The sequence below is a fragment of the Myripristis murdjan genome, chromosome 8 (genome assembly GCF_902150065.1).
Source record: "Myripristis murdjan chromosome 8, fMyrMur1.1, whole genome shotgun sequence".
NCBI lineage: Eukaryota > Metazoa > Chordata > Actinopteri > Holocentriformes > Holocentridae > Myripristis > Myripristis murdjan.
Window position 1 is genome coordinate 19,472,911 of NC_043987.1, and position 22,797 is coordinate 19,495,707.

The 22,797-nt window shown below is 41.6% G+C and overlaps 3 protein-coding genes across 4 annotated transcripts; 1 reads left to right on the plus strand and 2 right to left on the minus strand.

Moving 5' to 3' along the window:
- Positions 1-4,662: 4,662 nt before the first annotated feature.
- Positions 4,663-7,876, minus strand: LOC115364224 (protein FAM104A). Of its 2 annotated transcripts, none has more exons than XM_030058697.1 (4): positions 7,746-7,876; positions 7,216-7,393; positions 6,587-6,704; positions 4,663-5,114 (listed from the first exon to the last, which is right to left on the minus strand). In XM_030058697.1, exons 2-4 carry the CDS (start codon positions 7,230-7,232, stop codon positions 4,869-4,871), a joined length of 381 nt encoding a protein of 126 aa, XP_029914557.1. In that variant the 5' UTR covers positions 7,233-7,393; positions 7,746-7,876; the 3' UTR covers positions 4,663-4,868. The 2 variants fall into 2 exon arrangements, with proteins under 2 accessions (XP_029914557.1, XP_029914556.1); XM_030058696.1 differs by having other exon boundaries at positions 7,698-7,847.
- Positions 7,877-8,325: 449 nt separating this feature from the next.
- Positions 8,326-17,887, plus strand: hid1a (HID1 domain containing a). The gene is made up of 19 exons (XM_030057556.1): positions 8,326-8,972; positions 9,574-9,723; positions 11,111-11,281; positions 12,060-12,176; positions 13,281-13,387; positions 13,511-13,627; positions 14,016-14,223; positions 14,337-14,393; positions 14,483-14,623; positions 14,743-14,833; positions 14,948-15,099; positions 15,204-15,282; positions 15,490-15,654; positions 15,897-16,124; positions 16,221-16,372; positions 16,456-16,542; positions 16,643-16,734; positions 16,886-17,044; positions 17,133-17,887. Exons 1-19 carry the CDS (start codon positions 8,907-8,909, stop codon positions 17,194-17,196), a joined length of 2,403 nt encoding a protein of 800 aa, XP_029913416.1. The 5' UTR covers positions 8,326-8,906; the 3' UTR covers positions 17,197-17,887.
- An 884-nt stretch (positions 17,888-18,771) lies between these two features.
- LOC115363383 (proton channel OTOP2-like) lies at positions 18,772-22,074 on the minus strand. The gene is made up of 7 exons (XM_030057559.1): positions 21,751-22,074; positions 20,966-21,345; positions 20,737-20,873; positions 20,575-20,633; positions 20,376-20,497; positions 19,448-20,247; positions 18,772-19,342 (listed from the first exon to the last, which is right to left on the minus strand). The coding sequence occupies exons 1-7, from the start codon at positions 21,807-21,809 to the stop codon at positions 19,172-19,174; spliced, it is 1,728 nt and encodes a 575-aa protein (XP_029913419.1). The 5' UTR covers positions 21,810-22,074; the 3' UTR covers positions 18,772-19,171.
- Between the last annotated feature and the right edge of the window lie 723 nt (positions 22,075-22,797).

Below are 22,797 nucleotides of genomic sequence, written 5' to 3' on the forward strand. Positions count from 1 at the left end.
CAGGGCCAAATTGAACCAAGTAAACATCAAAGAATACAAATGCAAGACAGTGTGGTTGAATATTCTCAGCTTTAGCAGCACCATCTCACACGGACCCATAAAAGAAGGAATGGCTGTGGGCGGTGGGACACGAAACTGCTCGCAGCCTCTTTCTTCCTCTCTACTGGGGTGAACTTTTATTGTGATTGATTGGGGCCTTGACTGTAGCTTCGCTGTGCAATGAAAACAGTCTACTGTACACCGTCTCTGGAGCACATTGTGTGAAATTGAATAGGGAGGCCATAAAGTGGAACCGGAGACACTGACCCAAGCACAGAGAGCTTGACGGTTATCTTAGCATTCTGGCCAGCCGGTCCATAGCATTGACACTGCAGGCAGACAGACTGATCTCTACAGAGTGGCTAGACTGTTTGCTTTCTTTAGCTTAGGGAAATGATGATTATTTCTTCACTGGTTTCGGAGCAGCATGCCAAGGCTACAGCTGGTGCAAAAACCCAATCTTTCTCTCCAAATCGAGAAAGCAGGAGTTGGAGGAAGTGCGAGAACTTTCATGAGCAGGGTAGGCTCGTCCATAGGGGATAAGGGCGATGATCCTCCCCAACTGTTTGATCATGTTCGTTAAAGTATGTCTGTTATCTTGTAATCAAAGAAGGCACTATATTTTTCACCCAATTTCCCTTTAGGGATTAATAGAGTATTTCTGATTCTGACTTTGCACAATTTACTCAGTTCAATCTTGTATTTTACAAGCCCTGTCCTCCGCAACCCTTTGAATTGCTAGGCTCCACTGCCTAATAGTGACTCAGCTGGAGAGCATCCTTCAGAGAGGCGAAGTGACACTGTACTTTATTAGATGCATTACAGTAGGGACCCAGTGTCTCATCTTTTCACGGAGTCTAGATTTTCTAACTCTGCCCTTGCACAGAAATCTACAACAAATCAGGAACTTGTTTATCACTCATCATGGCTGTGGCAATAACGGTGTAATCTGATAATGCAGAGAATGAATGGAAGACATGCACACATGGAGAAAAGTATTCCTGTATCACGTAAAGAGCAATCTATCTCAATTTATCTCGAATCCTATCTCAAATCTTGACCTGTGAGGTACTTTATCATTCTGACCCACTAACCCTGCCCTCTCCTTGTTTGCTTACCACAGCTTCTCCTATTCCCCGCTCCAGCCATGCCAGGGCAATAGGGCACCGCTAATGTGCTTGGCGGGTCATTAATTCTTGGGATGGGCATAGGGGCACCAAAGCAGGCAGGCTTTGTTGTTTGATATTGGGTGAAATGGGGGTGGGGTGCAAAGCAGATGTTTGTGTTGGCTGGCAGGGGAAAGCAGTACAGTCAATGCCAACCCAATCACCATCTCATGCCAGGCAACAGCTGCCCAAACACATTTTAGCCAAACTTTGGCAAAGAGAGCCGGAGTGACCAGATTAACTTTAACTCACTATTGCTATCTGTTCTCACATTCCTTTAACTTGAACGTAACTACATTATTTCAATATGCTAAAGTCACATGCCTGAAGAAAAAAGGTGTTGCTCTGTGACCAGCTTGCTGTTTTATTCAGAGGGAAACTAGTATAATCTGGTAACAGGACCAATGATGCTGGACAAGGGAGATTATTCATAGAAGCTCAATATTTTTCAATCTGAAAGCTAAACTAGACACTAATAAATGTAAAACTTAGTTTGTCTGAGGCATCATGTTATCTTCACTGTGCTTTTGCCTTTCTGGAGAGATGGGAATCTTAGCAGAGAGGACACAAAGAAAAGGATCCATAGAGTAACCCAGATTTTTTGCTGGCCATGGTAAAAATATAACAATGTATGCGCATACATAGACCCCAGAACAAGGACAGTTCATTTAACTCTCTCCTGCCTCTCTACTCAACTGATATGAGCCATTCATCACCGCCCACCTTCATATCTTTGCACTGCATGGAAAGGACGGTGTGTGCATGCGTGCATGTGTGCGTGTGTGAGTGTGTGTGTGCATTTGTTAGTGTGTGTCCGTGTGAAACAGATTAAAGATAAATATCTTCAATGTAGTCTGCACTTCTTGATCCTGTTGTATAATTTCCTAGCATTTATGAGATCCAGATTAGAATCTATCAAATACAGTGTGCCTTCAGCTAACTTTCAGAGTATGCTGCCACCTACTGCTCTGTTCTTGAACATCTGTGCTAAGAACATATGCTAGTGTCAAAATAGCATGTGTTTTAAGATATTGTGCTTGATAGCATGGTGTGGGAGCAACCATCTGTGCATTTTACTCTGTTTAGTTTACATTGTGCCCCTCACCATCACTTCACACCCTGGATGAAAAGAAGCCTAATGTCTCCCAAATTCCTTCCTGTCACCTATCACTGATCCTGTGATGTATCTGGTGTACAGTATGAGACCTCATGTGTGTGATGTGGTGACCAGGCATTCCCCAGTATAAACTGAGGCTTGTCTGCACCTAAGACTATAATCATTTATGTCTTTAAAGGAAGCCATTTTCCCCTGATCTTAACTCATATGGAACTCAACCCTGTGCAAATTTACATAACCATTTACATAAGATTGAGTCCTTGTCATTGTCACTGGTTTAAATGAATTGCTAGTGAAAATTCAGTCATTATATGAGCTACTAATGACCATGTGAGTCGGAAATTTAAACTCAGTGCATGCAAAATAGTTAGTCCCTTCTTTGTAACATGACCATGTTTTTATAGCTCCAAAATATATACAATTCAAATCATTTCTCCATCTTATTTTGGATTTAATGAAATCCAAAATGCTTTGTAAGCAAACTATAAGATGGGTGCAGAGGTCCAAATACATATTCCTCATTTTGTCTTGGTGATCCTTTGAACTTAGTTTATTATTATTATTATTGTTGTTGTTGTTGTTGTTGTTGTTGTTATTGTTATTCCAACTGACATGTGAGTGAATAGGTAATGACTGAATTTTCATTCTGGGGTGAACTGTTCCTTTAATATGTATGCATGTTTTCTTGATCAGACATTTGGATGCCTATCACTGGTAATTAAATTAGCCACTTGCAAATATTTATCAAAGCTGGTGTTGGTTTGCCTAATTACTGACAGCACAAGGTCTGTGCCTAAATGGAATGTGGTGTTTGCTGACGAGATTCAAAGGCCTGTGGTGCCTTAGGGGACGGCCTTAACAAAAGCCTCACTTTCTAGGCACAGGTTAACTTGTATGATTGGTAGCTGAATTTCCTGGAATAATTAAGGCTTGCACGTCGGAGAAGAAACAACTATCCTGTCACGGTGCAAAAGGATAACTATGGATTATCATGGACCCATTTGTCATATCTACCTTAGTAGAGGTGGTGTGGGAGAATCAAAGGAGGGTAGTAATGAGAACCCACAGTAGCAGGCGAGGTAACCGTGGTTACGTGTGGTGCATTAATGTATGTAATCAGTTACTCTGTGTCTGTGACAAGACAAGGACATGTAGTGTGCTAATTAAAGGAACCTTTCACTGCTCCTCCCTGAAACACAGGTCATATCTCATTAATGATGGTCTCAGTGCATGGGGAGTCATTCATTAGTATTCATTTGGAGAAAAAAAAAAAAAGGGGGGGGGGTATTCCTTTATCACAACCGATAAAGTACACATAACTAGAATGCAAACACAATAACTACATATTCACTAAAATACACAAATTACATATGAACACAAATCATTGGCTTCACAAGATGTCTTTATGTGGCCAAGTGCAATGCAGACATTTGAGCCTAATCCTCAATTTCGAATCACACTGAAATAGAGAAGTGTATGCCTGCTTGTCAATTTTGCGAGACAAAATACAAATCACATTTTTTTTAAAACACCCATTTTTATTTTTGAAATGCAGGCGAATTTAAAAAAAAAAAATCAATGGCAGGTAAATGTCATGTTCAATCCAATACAAAAAATATATCATCATAAAAATAAACAACATCTTTAAAACGCTTTGATTTTTGATAACACACAAAATGCAGTCTGACATGATGAAGAGCTGAGCTTGTTCCTGGGATAAGGAGTCAGTAGTGAAACCAATCCCACTTTAGGAGGAGGAGGAGGAGGAATGCACAGCCCTATGGTCAGTGCTTATACCTGGATGTTCAGTGCACAGGACAGTCATACAGCAACCACTACCTCATGGTAGTGCACAAGCAGAAAGGTTTGCTTGTAGATACAGCATTGTAGTGGCTTGATCCATATTGCAAACAAAGCTCATTTGTCACATCAAAGACCCCTCCATACAAGCAAGCTTTAAAAACAAAAAGAATGTTCAATAAAGTTTAAGGAGCCCTGTAAAAATATGAACGCAAATATATAATCCAAGTGCAAATCCTCCCCGAGACTGATCCATGTACTTGTACAAAGTTCAGATTCAGCATAATATAACACCAGATACCTATTAGTAGACTAAACAAGTCATATTGACCGGCCTAAGAATAGTATTTGGTTGCAATTCTGCAACTCATGTAGCACTGTTTTCACACAACCATTTATGACAAAACACATGGATTCATCATCAACAATCAGTCACTATGAGGCTCTTAGAGTAGCAGGTAAACCAGACTGGTCAGAAAACAACTGAGTCACGAAAATGTTTCAAGTTGATCATGATCACACAGTAATTATTGCTAAAAACAATTATCACTTTGTTTTATTCTAATAATGAACCAACTCCAGATACCAGATGAGGAACTGGTCTCCATCCACAGACGAGTAGATAAAACAGAGCTGTGAGATATCATGAGAACTGGAGGTGTGTGGGGAAGAGCTGAGTGACATGATTCACCATGTGATGCTCTGACATGCTTTAGGGCTTTTGTCCTGCGCTTGCTGAGGGGTAATCATGTGTCTCTGAGCTGGCCTCGGTTCTGCAGGCTCTGGAAGTGGGCCTCCCTAAGGATGCTGTTGATCTGGTGGTAGGAGACCAGGTTTGTGGGGCCGGTCAACTCCGAGGAGTCAGCTGAGCTGACGGGACTGCAGGGGCCAGGAGCGCTGGGGACTCCGAGGCTGTCCACAGCACACTGGCTATTACAGCTCCCCACTGCATGCTCAGGACTGCTGATCCCACTGCTCTCACTGTTGGATGACTGGAATATGGGAGACATCATCAATGCTGCAGTCACAAACTGTGTTCACAGTCTAGATAGTTATTGTTTCTAACAGAGTACAGTGACAGCAATATGTCAGTATTCAGGCAGGGTATCTGTGTGTTTCAATAAGAAACATAAGACTTTTAAATACCACTTAGAATGCAATTCAAAATGTATTTCTCACTAAGCATAAATGAAAATGCAGTGCAATGTCATTTTTAGGATACTGTGTTGCAACCACACACACAAATCAGAAAGCTAATTTTCTCCAAAGGTCAGAGCAGACATAAACTATGTTAATGTCATTATAAATATCTCTGTGGGAAAACAAAAGAGCCCTGGATGAATCCTTCCAGTAAGATTTCTAACCAATGGGGGAACAGTTTGCTTGTGCATGGTATTTCTTTACAACTTGGTACTGCTGTTGAATGCTGACGTGTACCACAAACAAACCAAAGGACAAATGCAACAATTACGTCATTCCTGAATCGGAACAAAGCAAACAAGCTATATAGGTGAATGCACCATTAATTTACATTTCCTGATTAGAGGATGAACAAGCTCAAACTAGTAAGCAAAGCTACAATGAACTACCTTTTGGAGGCAAGATGGATAAGTGACACTGGAGCTGACTGAAATCATGCATGCACAGTTAAATCTCATATTGGTGAACACAGCATGTGACCATACAGCTTGTATAACGTGATATACCATACAGATATCTCCTGGTAGTGCAGCAAAAATATTATGAATATAGCTTTTGCAACACAACTACAAAAACATTAGACATTATTTCTTATTATTTCTCCTGCCACCAGTCTCACAAAGTACTTAAGGCCTATGTAAATGGAATTTAAGACATATATCGAGATGTCTGAATTTCAGACTTTTAAAATACACTGATACCCTGTCAGGGTTCCAATATTCACAAAAATTTGCTCGTTTGGGTAAGATATGACCCTCATCAAAATTACACAGGGTAGAGACTTCATCCTTTAACGTGATTATTTTACAATTCAGAAAATCATGGTGAAATCAATCATATAAAATCCCTGCTACATCAGCACAACTACCCTTCACAGGGTTTTCTTCAGGATAATAACTGTTGATCATATGATGGAGAGAGGTCTAAAGAGTTTAAGTATGGTGAAATTTGGGTGGAGTATTTGAATAAAAATAGAGTACTTTAAGGCTACCCACTCACCATCTACACATTTAAGACCTCATATAAGTTTTCAGAAATCCAAAAACTTTCAAGGGTTTTCAAGGTCCATGGAAACCCCAAATATCTCTCAGTAGCTTAAGACAAGCCATCAAATAGTTTTCTAATATTGTTACTTTAAATAGGACAGGGAACTGTTAGGCCAGTTGCAAGGTGACATGATATAGCTATTAACAAAGCAGTGTTGAGAGAGCAAATGGTTATTACTGTCACTGCCAATACAGAGAAATTATATGATCATTTGTACCTCAGAGTCCCAGGCATCTCGGCCTGGCTCAGGGGAGAGAGGATGAGCTCTGCTCAGCCTTTTGGCTTGGGGCACCAGCTGGCCATTCTCCTCATCACCACCGCTTCGCTGCCGTTTCCTTTGTGGGGCAAAGGAAAATCACATGCACACACATTGTAATATATATACACAAATGTAACTGAACAAATAGCTACGGGTCACAGTATACTCGAGACAACAAGACAATCTTGTCAGGGAAAACAAATATAATACTTGTGGTTACAGCCGATCAAATATCAATGTTTAGGTACACACAGATGCTGGCCAGATATTCATTCACTCATATTAAGTTAGCTGCAGCAATGTATAAAGATCATAACATCATAAAGCTATTAACATACCAAAATAATGTATAACACTGTTCTCTTGCTGATTGTACTCCAAACCCTCTGAACAGTGTAGCAACTTATCTCAAACAAGTATGCAGCAAGAATCTTAAATTAAATGAAGACAACTGAACTGCATGTTAGCAAAATCAACAATTTTGTAGCGTCTAGCCCAAGTAAGAAACAAAGACGACAGTGGTGCATTTGAAACACAGCCTTAAAAGATTATGATAAAACGCAGTGCCAAGATGCCGAAGGTCTCACCTGTTTTCAGTCAACATAAGACGACATTAAATGCATCAATCTAGACGAGCAGACTGTGGATCTAACCTAACCAGATGGAGGCCCGCCGGTGTTTGACGATGTCGGCTGCTTTGACAGGCTTCTTCTGTACCAGTCGTCGGCCTGTTCTCCTGAGTTAGCAAGCTAGCTAGTTGCCTAGCTACATATTCGGAATAGTCAATGATGTTCTGTTAGCCATTTTCTAAAACAAGTCGCTGAATAAAAGTTAACTACATAAATACAGCACACAGTTAACAGTTGGACATTAAAACGGGAAGACTAGGACTTAGGTAGTGGTCTAAAAATCAGTCCCACAACTGACTTGCTAGCTTACGTTAACAAGCAACACAGTTAGCTAACTAGCCTGACTTTGCTAGCGAAATGTTTGCTGGGGTTCCGGTTTATTAGTCAGCGTTGCCGGTCCCGTTCAAACACGGACAAGCAGTATCGGTATATTAGCTCACCAAAATTAGCTGACAAAAATATAAAAGCTTTTATAGCAGTCGGCTAACCGTCGGCAGTGCCACCGGAATGAGAGTGAAACTTAGCGCAGCCCCTCGTCTTCTGTGACAACCGACCGAGGCGGCTGTGTTTACATGGTACTGCGCATGCGCTTCAATAACGTTACCATGTGACGCTGTAATCCGCGATCAGCCAGGCCGAGAGAGTTCATCCACTACTGACGTATGAGATAATGAACTACAGCAACATGAGGATGTGCAAAACAACGACAGAACATGCACGACGTGAAACTTGCTATATAATAATTCCTGATCTTTAGAAATAGGCGAGAGCAATGGACATTTTTAAGCATGCTTCTCGGAGTGCAGAGGGGCGTGTGAGTGGATGCTTGCACCTCATGTTTATTAACTAAACCAGCTCTTTGCCACTTGTGTCTGACCCAGTACAACAGCCACCAAACAGGCACTTCAGGTGGAGGGAGGTCCACCAGCATCAGTCCAATTTAAGAGAAAGCAAAAAACACACGGGTGCGCATGCGCTAATGCGGCACAGGAGGCCACGGGGCTACAGGACAGCGGAGTGGTGGCCTGTTGTTGCTGCCTGTTTGTTAACTGCTGGATTTGCGTGGTTTCTCCAGTCGCTACATACCATATATTCTTATGCCTATCGGCTGCTGTCACAAAAATATTATTTGGCAAATGCGCGCACCTACACTGAACAATAACATTGGCTGACATGTATTCGTCACCCCAAACGATGTCGCTGTTCACAATAGTTCATCTGAGTTGAGTTCCCTTACAGTATTTCATACAGCACGACCAAAGGCAGTGGTTGCTGCTGTGAGGGAAAATACCGTGCCGCATATAAAACAGTTTATTTGAGGACAATAAGCTGCAGCTCATCGCCCGGGTGGTTTGCCACCTTCTTTGGATAGATAACAGTAGTTAAGAATGGACAATTAAAAAAATATACAGCCAGACATGTTCCGAAAATGCACTATGTTGAATAAATTATTATATTAAGGCATTTTTATCTAAAAAAAGACCGTCTCTCTATGGCTGGCATCTTCAGAACCCGGAAGTGCGCTGTCCAACCAACCAATAGTATAAAAAAAACGCCTCCGCCAATGACTCAAGCAAAGGAAGGAGGTGAGATTAACCGGGATCCACATAGCAGCAGCGGTCCCATTATAATAAAGGGAAATAAGAGAAATGGGCAGCACCGACTCTAAGCTGAATTTCAGGAAAGCGGTGATACAGCTGACAACCAAAACACAGGTAGGCTGTTTTTATTTCTGTATAGCAGAATAAAGAATTGCATAGAGAGACAGTGGCGATCAGCGCCTCAGATATATCAGCTGCGAAAGCATCACCGAGGAGATGAGATAACGCACAAGATCTGGTGGCCAAAAGAAAGCTGTTTGTTATCAAGTAAATGCTAATAATGTTATTTTTGCGTATAAAGTAAGTGCAATATCAGTCAGTGCACCATGATCATGTTTATCATAAGCCTTTCCCGGCTGTTTACCTTTGGTTTTAATGGAAATATAAACACTAAGGATGGCGTAGCTAAATCAATGCTGATGACGTCGGTACAGAAAATGACCACGTTTCCAGATGCGGCAGGTGGACTGTGCCGAGATCAGTGCGCCAGATCATGTTTCAGCCATAGAGCTTGTGTTTACATTGCTCTCTTTACATGAATGTTCCATGATGCAAGACAAACATATATCCTTATGAGGATGGAAAAAGGACAGTGATTGCCTGTTTAAACTTGCCTTGCAAAATCACTCTATATTGTCACACAAAACACACCATTTGGCCCTGGTAAGCATTGTGGAATATGGGAATTGTATCATGTAATCATTATTTCCTACAGCCAGTGGAGGCCACAGACGATGCTTTCTGGGATCAGTTCTGGGCAGACACCAGCACCACCATCCAGGATGTTTTTGCACTGGTGCCAGCTGCAGAGATTAGAGCCGTTCGAGAAGAGTCCCCCTCAAATTTAGCCACCCTCTGCTATAAGGTACACACATGTTGGCATTTGTGTCTGTGAGATATTGTCTTGTTTAGTTAAGGTTGCAGGGAAGTAAGATTCCTCCTGTAATAAATGGTAAAAAAAAAAAAAAAAAAAAAAAATGTGGGTAGGAAGCACAGTTGAGGAATAATGTTGAGACGATGCAGGATGTTTTGTTTCTGTGAGAAACTGCAGAGGCTTCTGTCACCGAGTCGGTGCCTGCTGCTCTTATATGTAGGAAAGAAGTGAGTCCCCTTCCCCTCCCCTCCCTTCCCTTCCTGGCTCTGGCTCCAAGTTTCCTTTTGAAGCTGCCTATCAGAAACAAAACAGACATAATGGGAACTTAAAGCTCCCTAATGAAGTGAAAATGAGGAGCTAACAAGAGCCACTGAGGCTGAGCTGAATCAGTGTGTTTTGTTATGTATGTATCTTCAGGCATGAAATGTGTCCAAAAGTAAAATCATTGTTAAAGGTCTGGTGAAATGAGGATCGCTTTTCCCCATGGCATGTTATTGTTGAAAGAATGCAGATTAATATAAAGTTTCACAGAATATTTTTGGCTATGAACAGAGTTGAATTGTTTTAGAAACTCAATCTGTTTCTGGTGTAAATTATATCGGTTGTGCTCAGATTTTAATGACAGTTGATTGACATAGTTAATGCGTCGCTCTGTAGTTTGTTAGACTGCTCGCTTGAAGCTTGGCAGTGGCTGAGTTACACAATGCCTCACATGTGTATTGTTACTGGGTGTACTAGCTCGAGACCTGTGTGACAAAAACATTCACATCCAATAGATGGCACTGCTGGAGGAAACAGGGAAGTAAGAAGGAAGCTCTCGCTCTGTCCTACAGGCTTTGTCTTCACTTCACTGCCCTGGAGGAGGGCTTTATGCAACTGCTACAATAAACACCAATACTTAGAAATTTGATGTAGCAACGAGCAGTACAGTCTTTTTTAATGGACCGACTAGGGACAAACTCAGAGATCTGTTTTGGTGTTAACCATGTTTACAGAGCGGTGCTTCATTAATCTGCAGAGATTTGGTTAAACCTACAGAGATTTGGCTAAACTGATTTGGTGTCTACTTTTAGGCACCAAATCAACTATAAGAACCTGACTTAATCATTAAATTGTGATAAAATGGCGCCCCTCCTATTAGAAATCCTTCTCCTGACAAAATGAAAAGCGATAATCTTGATCATTAATGTAGTGCGTGTGTGTGTGTGTTTGTGTGTGTGTTTGTGTGTGTGTGTGTGTGTGTGTGTGTGTTTGTGTGTGTGTGTGTGTGCGTTTCTGCCCCTACAGTCTGGTAGAGTCACAGATGGTAGAGTGCATGCTTCAGTGCCACACACACTCACTCTCCTGTACCTCCTGGCCACATTTCTCTGTCCCTCAGGCGGTGGAGAAGCTGGTGCAGGGGGCAGAGTCCGGCTGTCCCACGGAGAGGGAGAAGCAGGTGGTGCTCAACTGCACCCACATTCTGACCCGCATCCTGCCCTACATCTTTGAGGACCAGGACTGGAGGGGATTCTTCTGGTCCACTGTGCCTGGTGCTGGACGGGCCGGGGTGAGTGGGCAGAGTAAAGGAAGCCTATCGCTGGCAGTGGGTGAAAACCATTTCCAGAAAGTCAGCTTCTTAACAAGTAAAAACTAGTCTAGTTTTTAGATTGATTACTTATTCTTTTCACTTTATCTAAGTCGTTTTCAACAGGTTTCCTAAACCTAAACATTTATACAAATTTCTTAACCCACAGAGGAGCAACTAAATCCTTAAATGAAGTTAAAACATGAAAACAGTGACACCATGTAGGTTAGTTGTGTAGTTCTTTAGAAACAACAATATTGTAAGTATCATGGCAAGCCTGTTAATCACTCTTACCATTCCTGACCAGGCAATGTCACCACCATTTGTGTGATGTTACAGGAAACACAAGGTGCATTTGTTCATTATTAAACTCAATGATACAACAGTCACAAAATGCATTACTCATGTGTCAGCATGTGTTTGTGGTGCCTCTTAAATCCAGTGCTACAATGAATCCTTTGGCGCTGTAAGCCTCTTTTTCTGATGAAGACAAGCCCCTTAGTCATATTGGTAATGGTTTTCCTCATTCCAGCAGCAGGGTAGAGTTCACATGTATGTTTTTTTTTTTGTACTTGTAGTGGAAGATGAGATGCAAATGTAACATGACAAGGTGATTTCAGCTGTTGCTCAGACAAACTGTCAGAGCCATGAACACTCTTGCGCAATTCAGACACCTTTTTCCCTCTGATTGGGCAAGAGTAACGTTGTATATTTTGACCCAGGGCTATTCATGTGTGCGTTCTTCCTGTCTCCTTCCCAGACAGATGAGATGGATGATGATGACGGAGCTCGTCCGCTGGCTGAATCGCTGCTGCTGGCTATTGCTGACCTGCTCTTCTGCCCAGACTTCACCGTGCACAGCCACAAGAGAGGCCCTGTGAGTGCCCGCTGACCTCTCAGTCCACACACAATGTCATCAAGTTTGTCATTTCATCGTCACGCAGCAGAAGTAATAAGCTTTGACATGATATGATAATGGTTGGAACAAAGTTTAACAGGCCTTCACAGTTCTCCACTTTCACCGCGATTCAGTGAGTAAAGGTTAAGGAGTTTCCTTCTTCCTGGTGTAAAAATTGCCCAAACAAACCTGTCACCCAAGTTTGTCTAAAGACAGATTGTAGAGAGATCCTCAGAGGTGATATACCAGGAAATGTTCCTTGTCACTCATTAGCAGGAATGGAATGTTGTGTGACAGTCAAATGTTGCAGCTTACAATGACTCTATCCTCATGTTGACTATTCTGGAAAAACTAGGCATCATTGTGAAATTATTTTTACTATTTCATCTTGCATCACTAAACAGGCTACCTTTTGTGTGTTGTAGCAGTGCATTTTACATATATACAGCTGGACAAAAGACCAATATCCTTTGAAAGTGTCACATTGTACTCATGCATGTCATCTTGCACACTCATTTTCCTGAACTACAACTTCTTTTTGTGACATCTATCCACACAAGATTCCCTGGCTTTCACATTCACGTTGCTTTATCACTTTTAAACATTAATATATTATAAGACATATGTGGATCTTTAATGAGTAATGTGTTTTGTTTAACACTTAACCAGGTTAGTCCAGTTTCAGTGCCTGCAGAAAACAAATAGCCTGATGAAGGATTTAGTAAAATCTACTACTACTACTACTGCTAATTAAAAATCCTCACATCTATTTTAAGAGTATGTGATCAGTATTTCTACTTTTGAGTTTATCTATATTCTTACACACACACACACACACACACACACACACACACACACACACACACACACACACACACACAATATATATATATATAATTGACTGTCATTAGATATCTCATATCACATCATGTACAGATCCTGAGTGTGTTTGAGAGAAAGTATAGTCAAAGATTTGCAGCATCATTTAGACCTTCAGAGAGGGCGAAAACCACTAGCTACCATATGAAAATTTTTTATTTATTTTTGAGAAACTTGAATGGATGTCTTTGATGCCCCATCCAGGACTCAGTGGAGGATATGCAGTCTATAGACAGCTGTGAGTACATCTGGGAGGCAGGAGTGGGCTTCGCACAGTCCCCCCCTCTAAACTACATCCATGACCTGAACAGGTGAGTCAGGATGCTATGTGCCTTTGTGCTTGGCATTGTCTGTGTTCCAAAGATTCTTTCCTCTCTCATCTTGACTTTTGACTGACATGCTTTTTTACGGTTTACTTTCTTGATCCATATCAGGACAGAGTTGCTGAGATTGTTACTAACCTGCTTCTCTGAGGCTATGTACCTGCCCCCTTCATCAGACAACAATGTACTTAACCCTTGGGTGACTTTCTTCTGCTCCACAGAAAATAGGTAAGAGGCAAATTCACAAACAAGGACAGAGACACGTGCATGAACAAACACATACTGATGCTGCATGTTGATCCAACTGTCAAGATAATTTTAAGCAAAATTTTGGAGAGACAGACAATTTTGTGTGATATTAGGTGTGTATCAGTTTGCTGAGTTGAAATAATAAATAGCATTTCATTGCTATTGTGAAAATAACTGTTTATAAAATATACATAAACTTCTTTGGAAATTGTATCCAAACTTGACATTTCCCTTTGGCGTCTTTAATCGAGTATATTCTAATTCATATGAAAATACATGGATAGAAATCTGATGACAGACTCAGCGGATAAATGCTACACCAGATGCATGTGTGTCTCTAACATGGCCTACACGTCTTTGTCCCCAGGCATGCCCTGCCTCTGTTCACCTCTCTGCTCAATGTGGTGTGCGCCTATGATCCAGTGGGCTATGGCATCCCATATAACCACCTGCTGTTTGCTGACTACCGGGAGCAGCTGGTGGAGCAGGCAGTACAGATCCTTATTGTCGCACTGGAGCACGAGGGAGGGCTCGCCCATCGCTCTGCCTCTCCATCCAGCATGGAGGAGCAGGAGGTAAGACGGTAGACGGCTGCAGTGCTTTACATCTGGGTTGTCTGTAAAATGGGGTATGGGATATGATGTGTTTTAATTTCACTCAACCAAATCTCCTTTATCTCTCCACACAGCCAACAGGCCCTGAGAACCTGTTTGTGAATTATTTGTCGAGAATTCACAGAGAAGAGGTACGCCTCTCATCTTGTCCATAAAATAAATACAGATCTACCCTGCCGAGATCCTGTCCACTGATGTTTTTGTTTCACCCCACCTGCAGGACTACGACTTTGTATTGAAGGGCCTAGCTCGTCTGCTGACCAACCCCCTGACTCAGACCTACCTACCCAACTCCACCAAGAAGATCCAGTTCCACCAAGAGCTGCTAGTGCTCTTCTGGAAGCTCTGCGACTTCAATAAGGTTTGGCAACACTCGTCAAGGGGAATATTTAGAGAAACAGTTTCCTTTGACTTACATGGCGCTGAAAGGCCGCAGTGCTTTCTGAATTTATTACAAATTCCTTTGTCCTCTCATGGCAGAAGTTCCTGTTTTTTGTCCTGAAGAGTAGTGATGTGCTGGACATTCTGGTGCCTATACTCTTCTACCTGAATGATGCCAGGGCTGACCAGTGTGAGTACTCTGTTGTCAGGTGCCTTTTCCTGAGGAAGACTCCACCGTACAAGCCTCCATTGCACATTTTTATTCTTTTATTTATTTATTCATTTATTTATTTTCTGGTTGCAGCCCGTGTTGGACTCATGCACATCGGCGTGTTCATCTTACTCCTGCTGAGTGGAGAGAGAAACTTTGGCGTACGTTTGAACAAGCCCTACTCCATCCATGTACCTATGGACATCCCAGTGTTCACAGGGACCCATGCTGACCTTCTAATAGTGGTAAGACGCCTTCTACATTTGCATCATGTTGAATGCAAGTGTTACTGGTGTTTGCACAGTAATAAAAATTAATGCTTACATAAGGCTGCCTGTTTGTTTTGTAGGTGTTCCACAAAATTATCACCAGTGGGCACCAGCGTCTGCAGCCTCTGTTTGACTGTCTACTCACCATTGTTGTGAATGGTGAATGATTTTGACTCCATTTGTTGAGCAATGCACACCAAGTGTTTAAATCATTATTAGCGTCCTCAAAACAATACATACTCTGTTTTTGTTTTTCAAGAGAATAAAATACCTTTTACATTTTTGTTTTTCAAAAATGGCCTTTTACATTTTCTGTCCCCTGAATATACAATTATTTTTTCAACATTGCCTCTATTTCTGCTTCAGTGTCTCCCTACCTGAAGAGCCTGTCCATGGTTGCAGCTAATAAACTGCTCCACCTACTGGAGGCTTTCTCCACCAACTGGTTCCTCTTCTCTGCAGCCCAGAACCACCACCTTGTATTCTTTCTGCTTGAGGCTTTTAACAATATTATCCAGTACCAGTTTGATGGTGAGAGGAAGACAACACATTTTTTTCACAAGACTGATTACCTTCTCGTGCTCCAAAGTACTGTCATCTTGTAGAATACATTACGTTTCTGTGTCTATATTTTACTTGTCTTGGAGTATGATTGATACAGTTAATTTTATTTATTTACACATAAAAGCATTTTGATGGACTTTTTTGCATACTTGCAACTTTTTCTTAAGAGATCTAAATTAATTTTAATTTTATTATTTGCTCTTCTGCAGGAAATTGCAACCTGGTATACGCCATCATTCGTAAACGTAATGTGTTCCACCAGCTGGCCAACCTGCCTTCTGATCCGGCCTCCATCCAAAAGGCTTTACAGAGGAAGAGGAAGTCACCAGACGTCATTTCCCGTACCAGCTCTCAGGAGACTGTCTCCATGGAGGGCTCCCACCCCGCTGTGCCTGCAGAGCCTGGTACACTGAAGGCCAGTCTGGTTGCAATGCCAGGTACACATGTGTTTTTAAGTAGATTTTTAAGGATATGTTGGATTTTGCCCGCATCATGGTTCTACTTATGAATGTGTGGATTGTGGTTTTCCACAGGTATTGATAAACTGACAGAGAAGTCCCAGGTATCAGAGGATGGGACTATGGTGTCAGTTCCAAAGACAGACGCCCCTCACACACCCCACTCAGACCAAAGTGCCATTGCTGGAACTAGTGACACAGAGTCAAATTCAGGCAGAGACAATGAAGTAAGTGTGTGCATGTCCTTACACATGATTTGTTTGTGTTTGTGGATATGCATGTAGATAAATCCATTTTTGCACGGTATCAGGATGTTTTCTACACTGAGGCTGAAATGGAGAGAAGGCGTTTGTCAAGTGCATCTTCAACATCCTACTGGTCCCCAACTCCAGATTGGGTCAGTAACTACTGTTGCCTTCAATATCTCCATCAATTTTCGATCAAATTGGGAAGTTTTACCAAATAGGGAAATGACCACATCTGCTTTTTTACCCTAGGTTCTCTCCTGGAAATGTAAACTCCCCCTTCAGACTATCATGCGTCTGCTGCAAGTGCTAGTGCCCCAAGTGGAGAAGATCTGCATTGATAAGTATGTAAACACTTCTTCTTCTTGGTCCACAGTTATGAGGATTTATTGGCTGAGGCGTCTTTGATGGGTTACTGAACACACAGACTGAAGGATGTATAACTTCTCTTTAAATATTGAAGCTGTCCCTCTCACATATCTAATTTCACTCCAGGGGCTTGACAGATGAGTCGGAGATCCTGAAGTTTCTCCAGCATGGCACGCTAGTGGGCCTGCTGCCAGTTCCTCACCCCATCCTCATCAGAAAGTATCAGGCCAATGCAGGCACTGCCATGTGGTTCCGCACCTACATGTGGGGTGTGGTCTACTTACGGTGAGTCAGGCATGAGAAAGCTGAGCATTGTGTATATTGTAATCTTTGCCCGATTAATTCACAGTAACATCTTGTTTTGTTTTTCCAGCAACGTGGACCCTCCTATCTGGTATGATACTGATGTCCGCCTATTTGAGATCCAAAGGATGTAGATAGGACGTTCCCTGGCTGGAAATGGGACTGGTCAGCTCCAGAGGTCCTGTTTGTTTTGGTATCTGCTGGTTCCCCCAGTAAACCTCACTGTGTTTAACTTGCCTCATCATAGTCATCATGCTTGCTCCCCTTCACCACCAACTTGGGTAGGAGAGTCATCTAGATGAGTGAGGGTAGAGGTACCTCTAGGAGGAGGAAGAGGATTATTGAATTATCAATTACTCAATTATCAATATAGTTTGTAAATAGCTGTTTGTACATTTCCTCAGACCACAGAATGTTGTTGAAAAGTGCTGAGATGACTGTAACAGAAACAAAATATTTTCATCAGATTTGGTATTAGAGATATGGTGCTCTCTAATAGAAGCTTGTAACATGGATGGAACAACACTGATGAGCCACGTTATTTGTTGTCATGAGTATTTGCCATGTTTTAAAGTGAACTTGCACCCTTCTTATCTCCTGTTATGTATGGTTGTAGTTTGTTTATGTGACATTGTAACTCTACAGAACTTTGGAGACATATTTAATTGCAAACTATACAAACTGTATGTTTTTATGTATATGAATGACTATCTGAGGTTCTGCTCCAGCTGAGTATGTTGTATATACTATGGTTGATGTAGAAAAGTGGTATTTTCCTTAAATTATCCTGAAAATATATACTAAAAAGCATTGTGTTGTTCACGATACCCGACTGGCTGCTTTTAGAGTATGCTTTCAAGGGGAGTCCCAGTCACCTGCTAAGTACATTATATATTTAACACCTTCAGCAACACAAAAAATATTGCAGTTCCCTTTTAACGCTCACAGAACTAAATTAAAAAAAAAAAAAAAGTTGGACTTTTTCCAAAATAACTACTTTAGTTGGAATTCCCACATGAAATACTATATGTAGTCTGACCAGGCCGGATATTTTTTCCTTTATGCCAGGGGTGTCAAACTGGTGCCATGGAGGGCGGAGAGGCTGCAGGTTTTCATTCCAACCAAAAACTCCACCAGGTCTCGACCTTCCATGGCACCAGTTTGACACCCCTGCTTTATGCTGTGCTTTGAGAACATTTCTTTCTTGATCAGTAGATGGCACAACTTCCCTACTAAGGTATCCTATTCCACTCAGGGTTAGACCTTGTATTTGCTCATTAACACTGCCAATATTATAGTTTGTTGTAATTGAAAAATGATCCTATACTGAAGTAACCTTAGAAACAGGGAACAGCTCTTCAGAAAATCCCATCCAGAAATGCATAGCTTACAACTAGCATGCAAGTTATGTATGTCAGGTTTAAGTTTTAATTTCCTTCTAAATCCCACAGAGGGCAACTTGCTCAGCACATCATGACCTGGTCATGAACTCTCCATTAAGACGCTCAGAGACCTGCCTACTGCAATACAGATAATACAGTGACAATGTCATGATATAAACTTAAAATGTTCTCCCATAAATACATCACCTGTAACATACATAGCTTACAAGGTATATAGCAAACCATAAACCTATGACCAGTGTATTACAGTACGTGGGAATAAAAGTTTTGGGCAAATACACCAAGAACTGTACTGACAAGCAAAAGTGTGATGTTAAACAAATTTATTCCAGTTAAATCTATTGACATAAAAACTTATTAAAAAACAAACAATACAATTATTCTCGGTGCTTAAAGTCCCCATGGAACGAACTCCAATGATTTTTACTGCCTGGAAAACAACTGAACTCACGCTGCACCACAAGACATGAACCTAGATTACAGCCAATAAAAACCTTCACATAATTTCTGTGGAGTCCCAGCCCTCCACCTGCCCTATCAAATAAAACTGCACATCTCCCAAAAAAAGCAATTTCCTCACTGGTTTACACTGTGGATTGATCCCTCCATGTGTTATGTCCTGCCCCAACATCCTGTTTCAACAGGAAATGCGGCAAAATCAAGGAAGTAAAGTGTCATTTCATGGGGTCTTTAAAGTGACACAAATTTAAGAGATCAAGTAAACCTCAAACAGACTGGCAACTGAATGCATGCGGTAAAATATTCCAAAGGGCAGGCCAATATTCACAATAGCAGCCCACATGGTGAAATTGTAGAACTGTGTCTCGATGGAGTGGTCAAACTGGGGACGAGCACCAAATGCTGGCATTATCCAGAGCTGTCAACACAAAAGGACAAATTTAAGACAGGAAAACTAGGACGACTGTCTGAAAAGTGACTTGACAATATGCTCCTGAAACACAGTATCGGAAACTGGACTTACAATGATGTTAGCCAGCAGCAAAAATGCACAAACTTCCTTCAGCAGCCTTCTCTTCCAACTGAGTCCATGAGTTGAGGCCATGAAGTTCCCAGGTTTATTGCTCCCCATTGATATCAACTCTATATGACTTTGGAAAGTGTGAGCATTAGTGTGCAGTGCTGCTTCCTGCATCACATGAAACGGCTCCCGATGCAGGCCTTCAATGATGAAGTAATTCTGCAGGCCAAGCTGGATCACAGTCAGGACACCCCAGGCCAGGTTGAGGCCATTTAGATATCCCCTGGCTCCAGTTGCCACTGTGGCCACAATGGAGAAGTAACTGATGATGAACTGTCCCACTGAGGCTCCCACCAGCAGACCCACGTCCAGGCTGCGTGTGGGGTTCTTCTCAGAAACATGTTCCCTCTGGTCAAGCCTGTAGACGACACAGCCGACCACAGTGGAGACAGACATCATGCTCACTATCACTACATTCATGACAAAGTGAATGAGCAGGGCCTTGTTTATCTTCTTCTGGTCCTCTTGGAGTACATCAATCTCATACACTATGAAGGTTGCCAGACCTGCCACCACCAAGAGTATTCCTGCCACAGGTCCCAAACACACATCCTTGGGACGGAACTTGATATTGTGGTGGCCGTGGTCCTCCACTACTCGACCAACATTTTTCCACATGACATAAGCCATAGCAGAGGCAAAGAGACTGTATTCAATGTTGAAGGGGTACAGGTAGAAGAAAGCCTCTTTGAAGGTGTCACATGCTGAGTGACTGCATTTGCACTTGTCATCTCCAAAGCTAGCTGAAACGGAAAGAAAGTCACTTATGTTTGGGGTTCATTTTCCTTAGTCTGGTTGTTCCTCCAGAAAGTGACAGCATGAATGAATGCATTTGATCAGAAGTGAAAATACAAATGTTGATATACTTTACCTCTATACAAGCTGCGTGTGAAATTTACATTCTCAGGGATTTCAGTTTGGTGAACTGATTCCTCAGCGACTGCTGCCATCCACACCACCAAATTAGTGGAAAGAGTAAGAGTGAGCCCACACCTGAAAAAGCAAAATAATGTGTGCATCAAGAAGAAAGAAAGGTGCAAATTGTTTGAGAGTGCTTTTTCTTAAGTTACCGAGTAAAATTCTTGTGTAGCTGCACACAGTCTTTTGCATGAGTCCATAGGAAGTAGGTCTAAAAACAGAGAAGTTACAGAAGTTTGATGCAAACTGTCAGACAAAGCCAGTGTATGCTCTTATGATGCATAAGTGCAGTGTGTTTTTTCAAATGCATCAACCTGGACAAACAAAAATACAGCTTGCACAACAGGGAAGGCAACTTTCACGGCAGAATCACAGTGGAGGTAGCCCACATAGTTGGCAATCTTGAAAATATCCATGAGCAGACTAAGGAGGCCAAACAGCACAAGTCCAACTGGTGAAAAAACAAGAGAAACCATTTCAGCAATTAAGCTTCAATACAAGTTATCTAAAAACTCAAGCCACCAAATTTCAGGAGATTGTCACCTCTGAGCCACACGGGTCCAGCATGGGCATCTTTGTACAGACAGTCTTGATCCTCTTGGAAGGTGAAGATGTTGTAAAACAGCATCCAGATGATGGTCAGGAGAAGGAGAATGATGAGGAAGATTTGTCTGTGTACAGCAGTAATGGCCACGCTGTTAAAGGCGCTGCCACTGACTAGAGCACAACCCAGGATCAGGATGTTGACACAGATGATGCCAGAAAGGAGCCAGCCGCCACCATGGTGGTTCCTCTCCCTCACTCCGTCCATGCTGGGAGGGCGCACAATACTGGGCAAACGCTGGATGTTTTCCATCTGAGCTGCTGTTTCAAGGTTTGATGGATGGGCCTCAACAACATCTCTCTCCTCATTAGGGGTTTTCCTACAACAACAACATTATTATTATTATTATTATTATTATTAATCATAATCACCATCATCATCATCTTATGTTTTTAAAATGATATTCATCAAAATCGCCACAAAATTCTAATGCACTTACTGGGAATGAAGTGGTACATGAATAAGCACTAGAGTACAACAGGCATGTCAAGCAGTTACACCTAATCCATGTAGCAGCCAAAAATGAGACAAAAAGGCCTGTGGAGATCAATTTGAAGCGCTTTTTTTTTCTCTCTCTCTAAACTGAGCTGTTTATGCTTAGCCATTTGAACTGGATATCAGTCTACATGTCTTGTGCTAGATTGGTGGTAGTGAAATGTGTATTTTAGAAGATGAGGCCGTCGTCAAGGCATTTCTCACCATGCATCGTGTTAGTAAACTTTACCTAAAGAAGAGTTTGTTGCAGGTCCGGAACATCTGTCGAGTTATAGTTTTCATGTCCATTCGTACACTCGAAAACTGTGGGCCACAACAACGTCCAACAAGATGGACAACAGTGGAACTAACGCCCAGACATTAGGCTACGGCCCCTATCTGGAAGATTAAAAGATTTATCAGCCTACATTCACGGCGATGCATTGAAGCATCGGTGCAAGGAAAAGGTAGGAGCACAGCAGCGAAAGCCACACGCCTGAAACGCTCTCTGTCTTATTTTTTTCTGCTGGTCAGCCTGATGCAGTGGGAGCGAGTTTTCGGCACACAGCACAAGAATTGATAAGAGGAGGAAAAACAGGTGTAATCAGTTTAAACTAATTGAGTTCTCGCCCTACATCCAATCAGGTCGCTTGGTTCAGACTTCGTTTTCCATGGCCAAATACTACCTGCTACAACTAGAAGTATTAGGCCTATAGATTATTTAATCACTTACTTATTGGTCTTTCTCCTGCATAATTATTGTTTTTGAAACAATTTATAAGAGAATACCTAAAGTAATAAAAATAAATCAACATAAATAAATAATAAAAGTAACTGACTTTATTCCTTTCACTCAGATTTTCAGCTGAATTTGTATTTTTACCCTGCAAGCATTAAGATTTGTCGTGGCAGTTGGGTAAAAAAACAAACAAACAAACAAACAAACAAACAAAAAAAAAAAAACCCTCGCATAATGTGTTTAGTGGTAAGATCTACCAGGTCACCATTTCCTTCAAAATCCCTCAAAAAATTTCTGAGATATCCTGAAGACAAATAGATAAACTAAATAAAGGGGTGAAAACATCAAGGGTGAATGGAAAATAAAAAAAAGAACTTTAAAAAGGACATAACAACAGATTGTGCTATAATTGTTCTATGATAGTGCAGTAATTACAGAAAAAAGTAAATCTTTTACCAGTCACCTGCTTACAAAGCTGAATGTTTTGCAGGGCTCATCAGTTTTACTGCCAAACGGTGCACTCGTGTTGATCACAAGGTTGGAAACAAAGGTCATCTT

Bases quoted from the DNA above. Each gene is read 5' to 3' on its own strand.
- hid1a (XM_030057556.1), top strand. From the start codon at position 8,907: ATGGGCAGCACCGACTCTAAGCTGAATTTCAGGAAAGCGGTGATACAG. The intron at 11,282-12,059 runs GTGAGTGGGCAG...TCTCCTTCCCAG, and splicing joins CTGGTGCTGGACGGGCCGGG to ACAGATGAGATGGATGATGA. The intron at 15,283-15,489 runs GTGAATGATTTT...TTTCTGCTTCAG, and splicing joins ACTCACCATTGTTGTGAATG to TGTCTCCCTACCTGAAGAGC.
- LOC115363383 (XM_030057559.1), bottom strand. From the start codon at position 21,809: ATGGACATGAAAACTATAACTCGACAGATGTTCCGGACCTGCAACAAA. The intron at 20,634-20,736 runs GTTGATGCATTT...CTCTGTTTTTAG, and splicing joins CTGTATTTTTGTTTGTCCAG to ACCTACTTCCTATGGACTCA. The intron at 19,343-19,447 runs GTAAGTCCAGTT...TTGTGTTGACAG, and splicing joins TGCTGCTGGCTAACATCATT to CTCTGGATAATGCCAGCATT.
- LOC115364224 (XM_030058697.1), bottom strand. The intron at 5,115-6,586 runs GTACAAATGATC...CCCATATTCCAG, and splicing joins GAGATGCCTGGGACTCTGAG to TCATCCAACAGTGAGAGCAG.